Raw genomic sequence first — 13035 nt, 5'->3', positions numbered from 1 at the left:
CCTACAGCACAGCCACGTCGACACCCTTTTGAAATGGAGAGCAAGGCGTTGCTCTTTAAGAAACAGAAAGGATGATTGATGGATCTGCCTTGTGGGTCCTGTCTCAAACTGCAAATATTGTATGGAGAAACTTGGCTCTCTCCTGGATATATATGTTGATTGTTACTTACATGAATATTTTTTTCCATACATTTTTTTTTATCTGAAGCAATTGTGCTATTTTCAAAGACAACTCTTGTCTTGGGCCATACCATTGTATGGCTTGAATATTTTTTTTATTTTTTTTCTGACTCAATGGCATTTACTTTGTGAATAAAGTAAAGTTATTCTCAATGTGCCTGAAAATGTGTTCAGGCTGAATTCGAACACCCAATTTGACAATGGAGTGAATTCAATAAATATTTCTCAAAATTATAACACCTAAGCAGTATGAGTGTAGTTTAAAGTCTGCTTGACACCCCTTTTTATATTTAAAATGTAGGAAAGAGCTCTTGGCAGGCAGTAAATCTTCTTACTGACCCATGAACCACCACACCAGAGCTACATTAGGACCCTGGGTGCAATATACAGCTATTATGAAACACTTCACATACACACACACACACACTCACAAGCATTCATATAATCACCCACACAATAACACATCTTTCTCTTGCACACACATAGACAAACTATACAAAAGGCCTGATGTTATGACCTATTAATCTTCTCTGTAGACAACACGACTTACTAGTCTGACATGGCCTTGGCCAGGGGGCTTTCACTAGAAAGCTACTTTTTCCAAATCTGGAGCTTCTTCAAAGAAAGAACTCCTGCTGGCCCTCCATTGTTTGGAGACGTTAATAAAAGCTCCTGTCATGTCCTTCAACCTGGCTCCGGGAGACATACTTCACCTCTCACTTGGCATCAAGTGAACTGAAGACCATCTCCAAACTCTTCTTTCTGCAAAGGATCATCCGTCTCTCACTCCTGTCAGTGGCACGACACTCTGGTGAGAGCAAGGATGGTTTCATCTGACCCGTGTCTTAGGCCCTCTCAGCACTGCCTTCTCTGTCATTGAGCAGTTATGAGATCAGCAGAGATGGGTGGATCACCAGGAACGCTTCGGCTCTGGCCTTATGAATGAACGTACGTGATGATGAGTCCATGGCGTGATACAAGACACACAAGTGTGAAAGCCCTCAGCAGAAGCTCGGGCTCTAGCTGAGAAGCCCAGCCTCTGGTAGATGGAAGACAACACAGTGAGAGTAGCATTTCACATGCATACAGCTTCTTACAACCATCTAACAAGAATGTCCAATGGGGACTACAGACAAATGGAACACGAGTCAGTCCATAACTGTACGACAACAAGGCTGATGAGGACTAGGAAACTAAAACCTAATTTCTCGTAGGCAGAGTTGAATATTGTATCCTTTTCAAAGAGGTGGTATCTGTCTTTGTTGGAGTGGAGCATTTTAACATCCTCAAAGGCATAGTAGGCCGCCAGGGTGAAGTTAATGTCCCCAGAAGATAGCAGGTCAAAAACACAGGATTGGAAGTACAAATCCTCAACTGGTAGACGTTCTTTGCACTTGGCCATGGCTGACTGATAAGTGAAGCCAGGGTTAGGACTGCCTGGCCGTCCCCTGCCTAAGCCGTGGCTCTCTGCCGCCCGCGCTCTGAAGGTCCTGAAGTCTATTCGCTGGTTGGCAGGGCAACCATGCAGGCAGAGGTAAAGATCCTGGTTGTCCTGGTCATCCAGCGAATTCACGACCTCCTCTGGCATCCGCACCGCAAAGGTGAGGTAGCGGCCAACTTGCCGAACTACAATAGTGGTGCCAATATAGCGTGCCTGGATCTCTATGTGTTGTCCGGGCACCTTCTCTACCACACGCAGGGTGTTGGCCCCATGGCGGTCCCCTCCATTCTTTGAACCATCAGCAAATGCAGCTGGAAGCTCGTCAGTTTCAGCATGGTACATCTTCTGGTCTACACATTCTTGGAAGTTCTTGAAGATGATTGTTAACTGTGGTAAAGAAGTGAGAGTGAGAACAAGTGAGAACAAATCATTTATAAGTTTATTTAGATTTTGGACATAAATACATTAAAACGCCAGGAACAGAAAGAAAACATTAACTGAATTGCAACATATGTGCTAGTTAACACCATAATCAGATTCTGGAGAAAAATAGATAACAAATAAAGTGTGCAAAATTTAAAATGCAATGTTTGTTCAATCAAAACCAGCCAACAAACAGCAGCCAGACAGTGTTTTATGCACCACTGCATGTGGCAAAAGATGGTCACTGCTCCATTCTGCATAACTGAGCCTTGTCTTTATAAAACCAGAGGACTGTGTAGTGCAGACCCTCCAAGCCCAGAAGCTTTCGTAATGTCACATTTCAGCAGCAGCTCAAGATACAGGGGGCCAATGTAAACGCACTCTGGAGAAACACAGGTCCAGTCTATGTTACAGCAGACCTCAGTATGCAGACACAAAGACAATCCATTCATGCTACTCAGAGCCTGCCTGTGAACCCCGGATTCAGCTCCAGGGAGTGGACTTGCGCCAGCTAGAGAGTACAGCCTGCACATGGGCTAATTAGAGAAGGCTGCTCCTACCTCTGACTCCTCCAGCGAGCTGCCATTAGGGGGCCAATGGACTGCTGACACATATGTGACCTCGGGACGTCCAGGCTGCTCTGATCTTGCAAATGACGCATATGAGTGTGTGTCTACGTCCGAGTGGAGACTCAGTTTAGCCAAACCGCCCTATAATCACTAATAGTCCAGTGATCTGCCCCCTGTTGACAGGCACCCAACCAATGCTTGATTTTCGCAGGACAGGCTATAGGAATGTCTAGTTTGCACATTCGCTTTTGTCTCTGAGCCACTATCATTTAGCTAATAAAAAAACAGCCAACTTAACAAAAATATCATGATCCCTTCCCTTCCTACAAGAATGAACTGTGGGTCCGTCTACTTAATGGGGAATCATTAGAGGTTTTTGATGGCAGAAAATTGCTCTGTTTCTTAATGTGACCGAGTACAAAGTACTTGTGTTTTTCTGCAGAGGAAAAACTCTGAAAAACATTTAACCCTGGTCACAAAATTACTGCAGCCAAAAGGACATCAGACATAAACTTGTAGTCCTGTGCTTTCACCTTAGGCTCCACAGCTGGCCAATTCTAAGGCAGCTTCCCAGTTTGTCCAATGAGCCGTAAAGCAAAACAATGATAATTTATGAGGTATGAGGGCCAACTAATGCAGAGAAAATATCAGCAGTTTCCTGTATGGACTGAGCACTTAGTTAAAACAACAAAACTCTTAAATCACACACAAATAATGGCAAGGACTGCCACAAATATAGTAACATTAGTCCACAAAAATAAATAAATAAATAAGGCTCTTGAGCCTGGTAACATTCCAAGTTATTACCTCTCTTTTGTTGCTGACATTCCTTTAAAAAATATTAATCAGACTTTCATCAATTGTTCCTCTTATCACATCTTCATCCGTTGTGGAACAGATCCAAATGCTAACTAGACTCTGCACTTAAGAAGTCTGCATTCTCTTCCCACTGGTAAAACCACACTGTCTTTCACCATTAACTAGTTCCTGTTAATGTAGTAGGCCTAGTAGTTGGTTGAGCTAGTTGAAAAGCAGCTGGTGAAATGAGACGGCAGAATGATTCGGAAATTACTTTTGCCTATTTATATGAGGCATGAAAAATCCTTACCTTGCTAGTAGCCGTAGCAGAAGATCCAGGCACAACAGGAGTGTTCGTAACCTGCACAGACAGGTACTTATTGTGAATCAGTGGCCAGGCTCCCTCAACTTTACAGGTTTGAAAGTCATCGTTGAATGTGCGGAGATGTGGGTCCCCAAAAAAGCCGCAGTGAGTGTAATTGGGAGGCGCAGAATCACGTGGTAGACTCCGCTCATAATGGCACACCTCTGGCCCATCAGAGGGAACGTGGATGTCCGGTTGGGGTGGTGGCTGTACTGGGGGCAGGGGTGTGCGGGCACGAGGCTGGGTTGTGGGCCCTTCTTTGGAGCAGTTGTGTTGGCTCATAAGATCCTCTATACCATGTTGGGCTGAATGGTAGGCCAGGTCACCTCGACATGTACGGGCGGTGCGACGGACGCAGTTGTTGTATGCTCGCAGAGCGGTGCAGGGCTCCTCTTCTGGGCCAGATCTGGAGGTGGAGGCCCAGAACTCGGAGTTACACTTGAGGATCTTACACTGCAGAGTTGCTGTAAAGCAAAAAGGGAAATAGCATAAACATACTGGCATGGTCAAACCAAGTTTATACAAAGCTGAAATGAAATAAGCATCAATCAAAGTAGCTGACAAAACTGATTAAGCTTTTATATTGATATTAAACAAACTCCATTATCTTTTTAATCAAGAATAGCCTGTTTTTGTTTCCTATTTTTAGTGTCTTCACTTTTTATTCACGTCATATAGTAATACTTTTTATTCCAATGATTTCAGTACTAACCTTTAAATGAAGTTTAGTTTAGTTTATTATGTTATGTTCATGAATGCCAGTTGCTCAAGGCCCTCATAACAACACATGAATTCTCTCTACATCTGGACAAAGTGAGGCTTTAATTCCATCAGTAATAAAAAGAAAACAACATTCCAACCAAGTTCCAAGTTTCTGTGTTTTGCCAACTTCCATCAAGTCTAAGTGCTCTAAATGTAGTATAAAGCAAGGCTATTGTTGTCTCATTGCCTTTTCAAAAATAAGTGAAACATAAATATTAGAGTAGGCCAATCAACAATTTTTGATTTTATGCGAAATTCAAAATGTTAATAGAATATTCTTATTATGTGTATATATCACAGGGGAGAAAAGCTCAACACTTAAGAGCTTTTGTAATACAAAACGTAAAGCAATAAGCATCTAAATAGGCATCGTTACAATGTAATGGACTCTCGACAGGCTTATCTAACTTCATTACCTCACCATGAATGACATCACTTTATATTAGTAAATGCGATATGCTTTATCAAAAAATGCTGATTAAGCTCCCAGTTGGATATCTAGCAATTTCACACTGTTTAAGGTGCAACACAAATTAATAGCATTAAGACAAACTGGAAGGAAGCCTTCATACTGACATTCACACCAACAAAAGTCTATTATTTAGAAGTGTTAATCATCTCATATCAAATTCACACTCATTCACACCTTGTGCTGTCTCTTTGCATTGCTAAGCAGATTGTGGGGGTGCTTTTCAGTAAAGCACCATGGGTGTCAGTGACCGAGGGCAAATGCACATCTGAAAAAAAATCACTTAGGGCTTTAACAGAAGGGGGTAGCTGTGAGTGTGTGTGTGTGTGTGTGTGTGTGTGTGTGTGTGTGTGTGGGAGGGTGTAGTCCTAGGACTCTGAATGAAGACAATGCAATTTGCCATTGAGAAGAAACCAGCAGAGTCATAAATTAGCCCTGTGTAAAGGGATTAGGTAGAGTTTCATCAGCCATGCAGGGCAGGAGGGAAAGGGGGCTGAGGACAGCCTTAAAGAAACAGGATCTCTGGAGAGAAACTGGCTCCAGGACCAATGGGTGGAACACAGAGAAGGTCTCACCATTCCACAGGTCAAACTGGATATGAGATAGCCACCTGTCCAGAGCAAAAGGCCGTAATCAAAGGCAAAAGCAATTTCAAGCACATTCCCCTTCCTCGAATTACATGGTTGAATTGAAATCCGAAGGCTTTAGAATCATCTGTTTTTTCATTATTTAAAGATTATCTCTTTCGTTTAATAAAATACAAAGACATGCCAAAACTACACACAACTTTGTTTCCAAATGATCATGCAACTATCTTTGTTGTCTCAGTCACAGACCTGCCTTCCACCTACCAGCTATAAAGGGCATTTATGACCATCTGATAAGAGACAATGGGCTAATTTAAGATGTTAGTGACTAGCGCTTGCATGATTGTCTTTTGTTTGGCGTCACATAATGTGAAAGAAGATGGAACACAGGGTGTGAAATCAAACTGAACACTACTTACAACTGACTAGAACCATGACAGATAAAAACAACACTTGTAAATTCCATTATAATGAGATATACAGAAATCACATTTGGAAAACACAGCTGACCCATTATCACGTGAGAGTGCCTACATTCTTCTGCACACATTCGATTTTTCTTCTTATGATATATACTACATTGTAAACATGCCAGGATTTTATGAGCAGTAATTTCCTTGAAAAATTGCTGTATTCAGAAATTTACTGTAAAATCAATGCAGGCTAGGTCATTTATCTTTTAATATGATATTACTATCATATTGATTGTATGCTTCTATACACCAATTAAGGGGAAGGCATTTGCAATATTGTGGTGATCTGAGTGGTTATGATCTCTGGTAAACTTGTGATTTTAGAGGTTGTCAACTAAATATGCACATCAATACTCTTTATAGAAAACTCTCGATAATGATGACAATAAATATTTTTAAATAAAGCACTGAACATTACAAAACAAGTAACTTAAAATGACAGCAACTGCATAATTCAGTACAGTATAGGCTGGGAACTTAAGTGTCAGTATGGCACTGTGGACATGAAAATATTGCAGCTAATCTGTAAACACAGGTCTGTAGTGTAGACAGTGATAATGCCTGTGATTCTACAACACAACACTACAATTTTCGGTATTTTCCTACTAGTGTTCACTGTGAAGTCCATGTAGTACTACCCAGTATTTACAGCACTGTAAATGCAGACTAATTTTTGTGTGAATTTAACCATACACCTATATAAAAATATATATAGAGATAATTATGACATTTTTAGAATTTTGTTGCACTTTAAAACGTTGCTTTACTATGCTGAAAACGGTCTTAAAAGACTTTACTGTTTTTTACATTTTGCCCGAACAAGTCGTGCGAAGGCATGTTATAGGCTAGATGTGGAGGGTTCGCTTCCCCTCCCCCAAACACAACAGCACGTCCCCGCCAGAGCTGTGGGAAACACTGCGGTACTGGTAGTGCAGCGGAATCAAACCGAACCTTCGGACCATTACGCTTTAATCGAACGGTTTAAACAATGGCTATTAAAACAACTAAAACCATCAATCTAGCTTTGCACCCACATTTGTTTCTTCGCATCTTTTCAATGCGAAAAGGTTTAGCACCGTTAATTTAAATGCACATAAGTAGTGCAAACTTGAAAGATATAAACAACAACATTACTCAAGCGTAGACATTATAAGGAATGTACACTGAGAAGATAAATAACTTTCACCAGACGTAACTGGGTCATGACTAAACAAAATACACCCAACTGCTAAGTAACAAAGCAGAAGTTACGTTTGTCGGCGTCATTTCAACATGTTTAACTGCTTCAAGTGTTTTTGTAGCGATTATAATAGGTTGCACAATTACTTCGACAGTTAAATGCCAGGAAACACACATATCATAATTTCCAGTCTTAAAACTTTAAAAAAAAAAAAGATAAATGTTTTTCTTTTTTTCTTACCTGCTGGAAACAAACAGAGAAACAGAACAAGGAACTGGCAGACTTGTAGCGCCGATGGTCCTGCTCCTTTCCCCATAACCATCCATCCAGCACGGGACAGCGCTCCTCTCCTCTCCCTATTCACAGCAGCAATGTAAAGAAATGCGAATTAGAGCAATGCTGCAACTTTCCGTTTGAGCAGAAGTTGCCGAAGAAACGCAACACCCCGAAATCATGCCGCACGCCCTTTCCGTCGTACAAATTTCGCTGCTTTTGTCAGGTATTCTCCGTGTTCACACATTCCCAACCCTCGCTAGAAACGTGCCATCGATCTTCGAGTTTGCTAGTGTCAAGAGGGCGCAGCCTACACTGCGAAGTGCACCAATAAGAAGTCACTGTTTCTCCACCAACCCCTTAATAGTTTCAAATTACGCCTGTGCTTTGAAAAGTACTTTACCCGTTTGCCATGTAGCCTGTACTCAAGAAAGTGAACACATTATACTTGTTACTTTAATACATAGCTAATGTGTAAATACTTCCCTGTGCTGGTGCATGCATTTTCAGTTATGACAGGATCAAAATAAGATTGGAAATACAGGTTGCACTTTATTTTACAGTACGTGCACTTACATTGTACTTACAAGTAGCCTGGTTAATAACTACATAGGTTAGGTTCAGGGTTAGTGCCTAGTTATAACCCAGTTATTGTAACTATAGGCTAATAAGTAGGCTACATAGTATCTACATGGGGTTCAGGACTGTAAAATAAAGTGCTAGTGAAATATATTTAAATCAATATGTAAATTTAAGAAGTTTTAAGAATATTAACATAATATTTTACCAGAGCATGATAATAAAATAGCATTTATTTAAGTCTTACACAAATTAACCCAATTACCCACTTAATCTCATTTGTGCACAGAAAAATTCTTTAAGGTCTAAAGACAGTTTGTGTATTTCAAACAGAGTTGTCCCCTAAATGAAAGTACAGATGGTCGTGGTTTGATTTTATTTTTTACGTGGCCGGTGTAAATAGTCACATGACCAATGCAGTTTAAGTACCATGTTTAGTATATTATAATCAAATAATCTATTGTTAACATATCCAAAATAATATGTCTAATAATAAAATGTCTCTGTCTCATATAAAATATAATCACAATATTTTAACATGTAAGTTGTCATGGGAAAACAGCCCAATTTTATTTTATTTTTTTTGTCAAAATAGGGCTCTGTTTTCCCACACATATTATATAGGCTAACTGTAAATTTTATTTTAACAGTAACTTTATTATCACTACTACTAAAAAAACTTTCATTTATTTATTTAATTGAATTTTATGTGTTTTTTTTTATTATTTTTTTTTAGTTTGTTTCTTTAAACTGTCCAACACAAATGCTTAAAGCAGAGTTGCTCAATCCTGGTTGTGAAGGGCCAACATGAGTATAGCTCCAACTTGTCTCAACGTTCCTCCCTGGAAGATTCTCGTAATCCTGAAGACCTTGATTACCTTGGTTCAGGTCTTTTTAATTGAGGTTGGAACTAAACTCTGCAGGACAGTGACCCTCAAAAGCAGGATTAGAAACCTCTATATGTTAAAGGCTCATTTAAATACAAAAGAGAGAATCAGTTTTTTTTTTTTTTAAGGAAGTAAGCAGAAGGGACAGAAGCTTCTGTCAAAATGGAAGAGAAGCCCTATACCACCCACAACTAAACTGCAACAGCACATGAATGTATGATCACCTTTTACATAGTGGTCTGTCTCTGTCAACATAAATGCATCCACCTAAGCATCATCATACATCACTGTCATCAATACCCAGGGCTTTCAAAGCGTCTAAACCAATATGTGATATAACACCAGTTAATAATAACAAGCTTTATGTCACTGCATTTCCCTCACATTTCAGACTCCCAGACAGATTACCTTTCCTCAACCACTGTCAATCTTAAAATGCACTGCTGAAATGTGAATTATTGACAGTGCCCCAATCAACCTGAATTCACCCTATAAAATACGTAATCTTACTAGGACTAATATTTTTATTTGTGTGAACATGAAGGATGCTTCCCATCTATAAAGTATAAAAGCTAATTATAAAAGCAATCTGATCATAATAGTCTTGTTGAGATCTTGGCAGGTCAAGGTAACTGAAAGGTCCTAGAAGAAGAGGGATGTAGATATATGGTTGTGTTTTTAGTGGTCAGCTGTTGCAGTCCAACAGATGGCGCTTGCACAGTGGTTGAGAATGAATGATATCTCCAGAGAGAGATGCGTCCTCCTCATGCATATTTACAGTTTAACTGTAAAAGTGATGCCTATTTTCATTTCAGATTATGAGAAAATAACTTGAATGTAGGTAGGCTACATAAAAGCCAAAATATGGCATTATGGTACCTTATCTTTAATGAGAAGATATAGATGATGTTGTGAACCCAACCCAGTACAGATGTAGTATAACAATTTGTGAGTTTAATTGACCATCGAAAGCGTGTGGATAATTTCTAGCGCGGCAGATGCTAAAATATTCAAATTTAGATGTAGAGCAGAAGAACATTCATTAGTGATAGCTTGACATCTTAAAACCGCGTTTTTATTTTCTTCTATTCTAATTAATGAAAAAAAATATATATATATATATATATACAATCTTTACTTTTTAGACTATTCTTGAAGCCAAAACACATGGCTACACATAGGCTACAATATGATGTAGACTTTAAAAAAAAAGAAATCGGTGATAAGATGCTGGCGATATATTGACTATGCCGTTTATAAGAGGAGGTCTTCACATAAACGAACCACCGCAGAATATTTAAAAATAATTTGAGAAGTTATTTGTCAAGAAATCACCGGGAACCCACCTTTTTGAATGCATGGAGCTCTTCCACACTTTTGGGTTGAGTTTCTTTGCGGGAACCGGGATGGGTCTGCGACTGAAGCGCGTGCAGTCGTGCTTTTTATCAGTAATAGCCTACGATTGTTTTATTTAAGTCTATACACCGATGTCAAACTCGCGGTGAAGCTCTGCTGTCGTCCTTGCATGATGTCCCCTGTTCCGATAATTTTGAAGGCAAGATAGGTCTTTATCTCAACGCTGCGGTGTCTGATGTTATTTTCATCGGTGCCGTGATCTGGAAATAAAGGTATGATCCGTCAACCAGTTTATCGAGGCACAAACGATAAAAAGGAAAAGCTCGTAAATGTTTTCGAATCGATTGTGTTCTTCATTTTGCAGTGCTATTCCCAGGTTCCTCTGTGGCTCTCAGGACTTGAGTAGGAAGAGCCCTCGGGGCAGCAGTGTTGATAGCGCTGGCTCGTTTCCTCGCCTCAGTGTTGTGAAATGACGAGTTTGAAAGTGTGAGGCACAATGATCAGCGCTGCAGTCTAACTCCCCACACTGTCACAGTCAATGCAGGGTTATGTCTGTTAAACCAAGCCTGGAATATATTAACCCCCTTTTTTTTCTTTTTTTTAATATAATAGAACTAAATAATTAAATGCAAGAACACGTTAGTTACAATGTAATTGCATTAGAAAGAACACATTTTGTTTTTCATCTGTAATTCAGTGTTGTTGTTTGCGTTATGTGTCTCAAAATTATCGATGGATTTTCCATATCTAAGTGCTACAGCTCAGAGTAGTTTAGCATTCTACTATAAACTGTGTAAATTAATGGAAAGTATAAAGAGTGCTGTTGTTACAAACTATCCAAACTACTGGATGGATTGTGACATTAATAGGAAACATGGGCAGTTCAAATTTTGTCCATGAATTTAATGTGGTCTGCAAATTTACATTCAATATAATCACCTGTGACTAGGCCCATTGTAAGTGTGATATTGTTTTTAACAGTTCTGTAAACACAATTTATATCCAATAATATGTTTTAGACAAAACAAAAAGAAAAATGGGTCAGTTCTTATTCTACAGTAAACAAAAATGGTCAAAAAATAGCCAGAGTATCAAGCTTTGAGTAGCTACCAGGCAACACACAGACTGAACGCTGTTCTGGAACAGCGTATATAAGTGGAGTGGAGAGATAGTGATTTTTCCTCCCCTTCTCAAAGCAATCAGTAATCATTCCACTCCAGTTCAGGTTTTTCCACTTACCATTTTCCACACTGAGAAACCCAGTTAGGAGCGAAAGCTATAACACTTCACTGACACTTGGGCTGCCTCCAAAATCGCATACTTCCCTACTATATAGTATAGGCAAAAAACAGTATGTGACAAAAGAAGTATAGGCCTATCCGAATTGCCAGTACTCATAAAGAGTAGGCAAAAAGTACCTGGATGACCTACTACTTCCAGCGAGATTCTGAAGTGTGCATATGATGGACACTTTACTATAGGCCACGGGAGAGGATTTGTGAAGGTCAGCAGTACTGACGCTGGTAGGTCACATGCTAATGACAACATGACAGATGTAGTCCAGATTACATTCTTCACACATTCATATTAAATAGAACATACTTTTTTAACAGTTGTGAAGTAATTACTTATTCAAAATGAGTAGGCCAACCTACTCAAGAGAGTATGCGATTTCGGACGCAGCTTTGGACTTATAAAAAACTAGTTCTAGTCAGAGCTGTGAAGCTGTGAGCTGTGCACATGCTCAGCACATGTTGGCTCACAAGGGGACCCTGCAGGTTTGAGTCTGACCTGGATGCCAAACCCTAACCCCTACAGGTCTGTAAGTGGAAAAAACTCCTGGATTTTTTTTTTTTTTTGTGCCAATATCAGGGGCTGAGCCCACATTATCAATTTTAGACAAAATGTGATCAAATTCATGCTATGATGACCTGACATACCAGTCCCATATGCATGTAACATGTTTCAAGCCCTGTTAAAGTTGGTTATTATGAAAAATTAAGACAAAATAATGGCAAGAAAATTTAGTTTTCGTGCTCCAGACAAGCTGTCAGTCTGTCTGCGCATACTGGTTTGGATTTTTCAAGCTTTTCATTTTTTCAAGAACAAAACACCACTTGCTCTGAGACACGACGGCTGTTCCTGTGTTGACTTTTTTGGAACTATTTCATTGGCAGAGCAAAAGTAACTGGCAATATTGCGTGTGAAATATAATTCAATATTAACGAATCAATATTTTCTTAATCTCAAAATTCTTGCAGCCTATTACCTATTCTGATATTCAGAATGACAGCACATTTGCAAAAATGAGCGGCTGTTCACGGAATGCAATTTTGCGTCCAAAATCGTGGGACACGGCAGTAAAATTAAGCAAAAAAAACCATGCATGAGTTATGATGATATCTGTTTTCTAAAAGTTTAACTTCCTCGAAAAATGCAGCTGTCATGTACAAGACACAAAAAAAACACAAGCACAACTATTGTCAAGCAAGTTCGCATAGAAAAACATAGAAGCACAAGCTCAATACGGTCAATAGTAAAAAGTCTTCATTGAAGCATTGCTCGCTTGGGGTATTACAGTAGAGTTATTGCATATCAAATCAATCCAGTTGCCATATCAATTAAAATGACTGGGGTGAAGAAAGAATACCAAGCGCTGTACAAAAAAAGCAGAATATATTAGGTGCTATTGCC

The 13035-nt window shown here is 39.4% G+C and overlaps 1 protein-coding gene across 1 annotated transcript; it reads right to left on the bottom strand.

Annotated features, from left to right (window-relative positions):
* Positions 1-200: 200 nt before the first annotated feature.
* On the bottom strand, positions 201-10829 carry rgma (repulsive guidance molecule BMP co-receptor a). Its single transcript, XM_084408624.1, has 4 exons — positions 10332-10829; positions 7487-7602; positions 3722-4239; positions 201-2008 (listed from the first exon to the last, which is right to left on the bottom strand). The coding sequence occupies exons 1-4, from the start codon at positions 10343-10345 to the stop codon at positions 1307-1309; spliced, it is 1350 nt and encodes a 449-aa protein (XP_084264750.1). The 5' UTR covers positions 10346-10829; the 3' UTR covers positions 201-1306.
* Positions 10830-13035: the final 2206 nt, after the last annotated feature.

The sequence above is a fragment of the Rutilus rutilus genome (assembly GCF_951802725.1).
Source record: "Rutilus rutilus genome assembly, chromosome: 5".
Classification (NCBI taxonomy): domain Eukaryota; kingdom Metazoa; phylum Chordata; class Actinopteri; order Cypriniformes; family Leuciscidae; genus Rutilus; species Rutilus rutilus.
The sequence above is the reverse complement of the archived record's forward strand: the minus strand, read 5'-3'. Positions and strand labels throughout refer to the sequence as shown.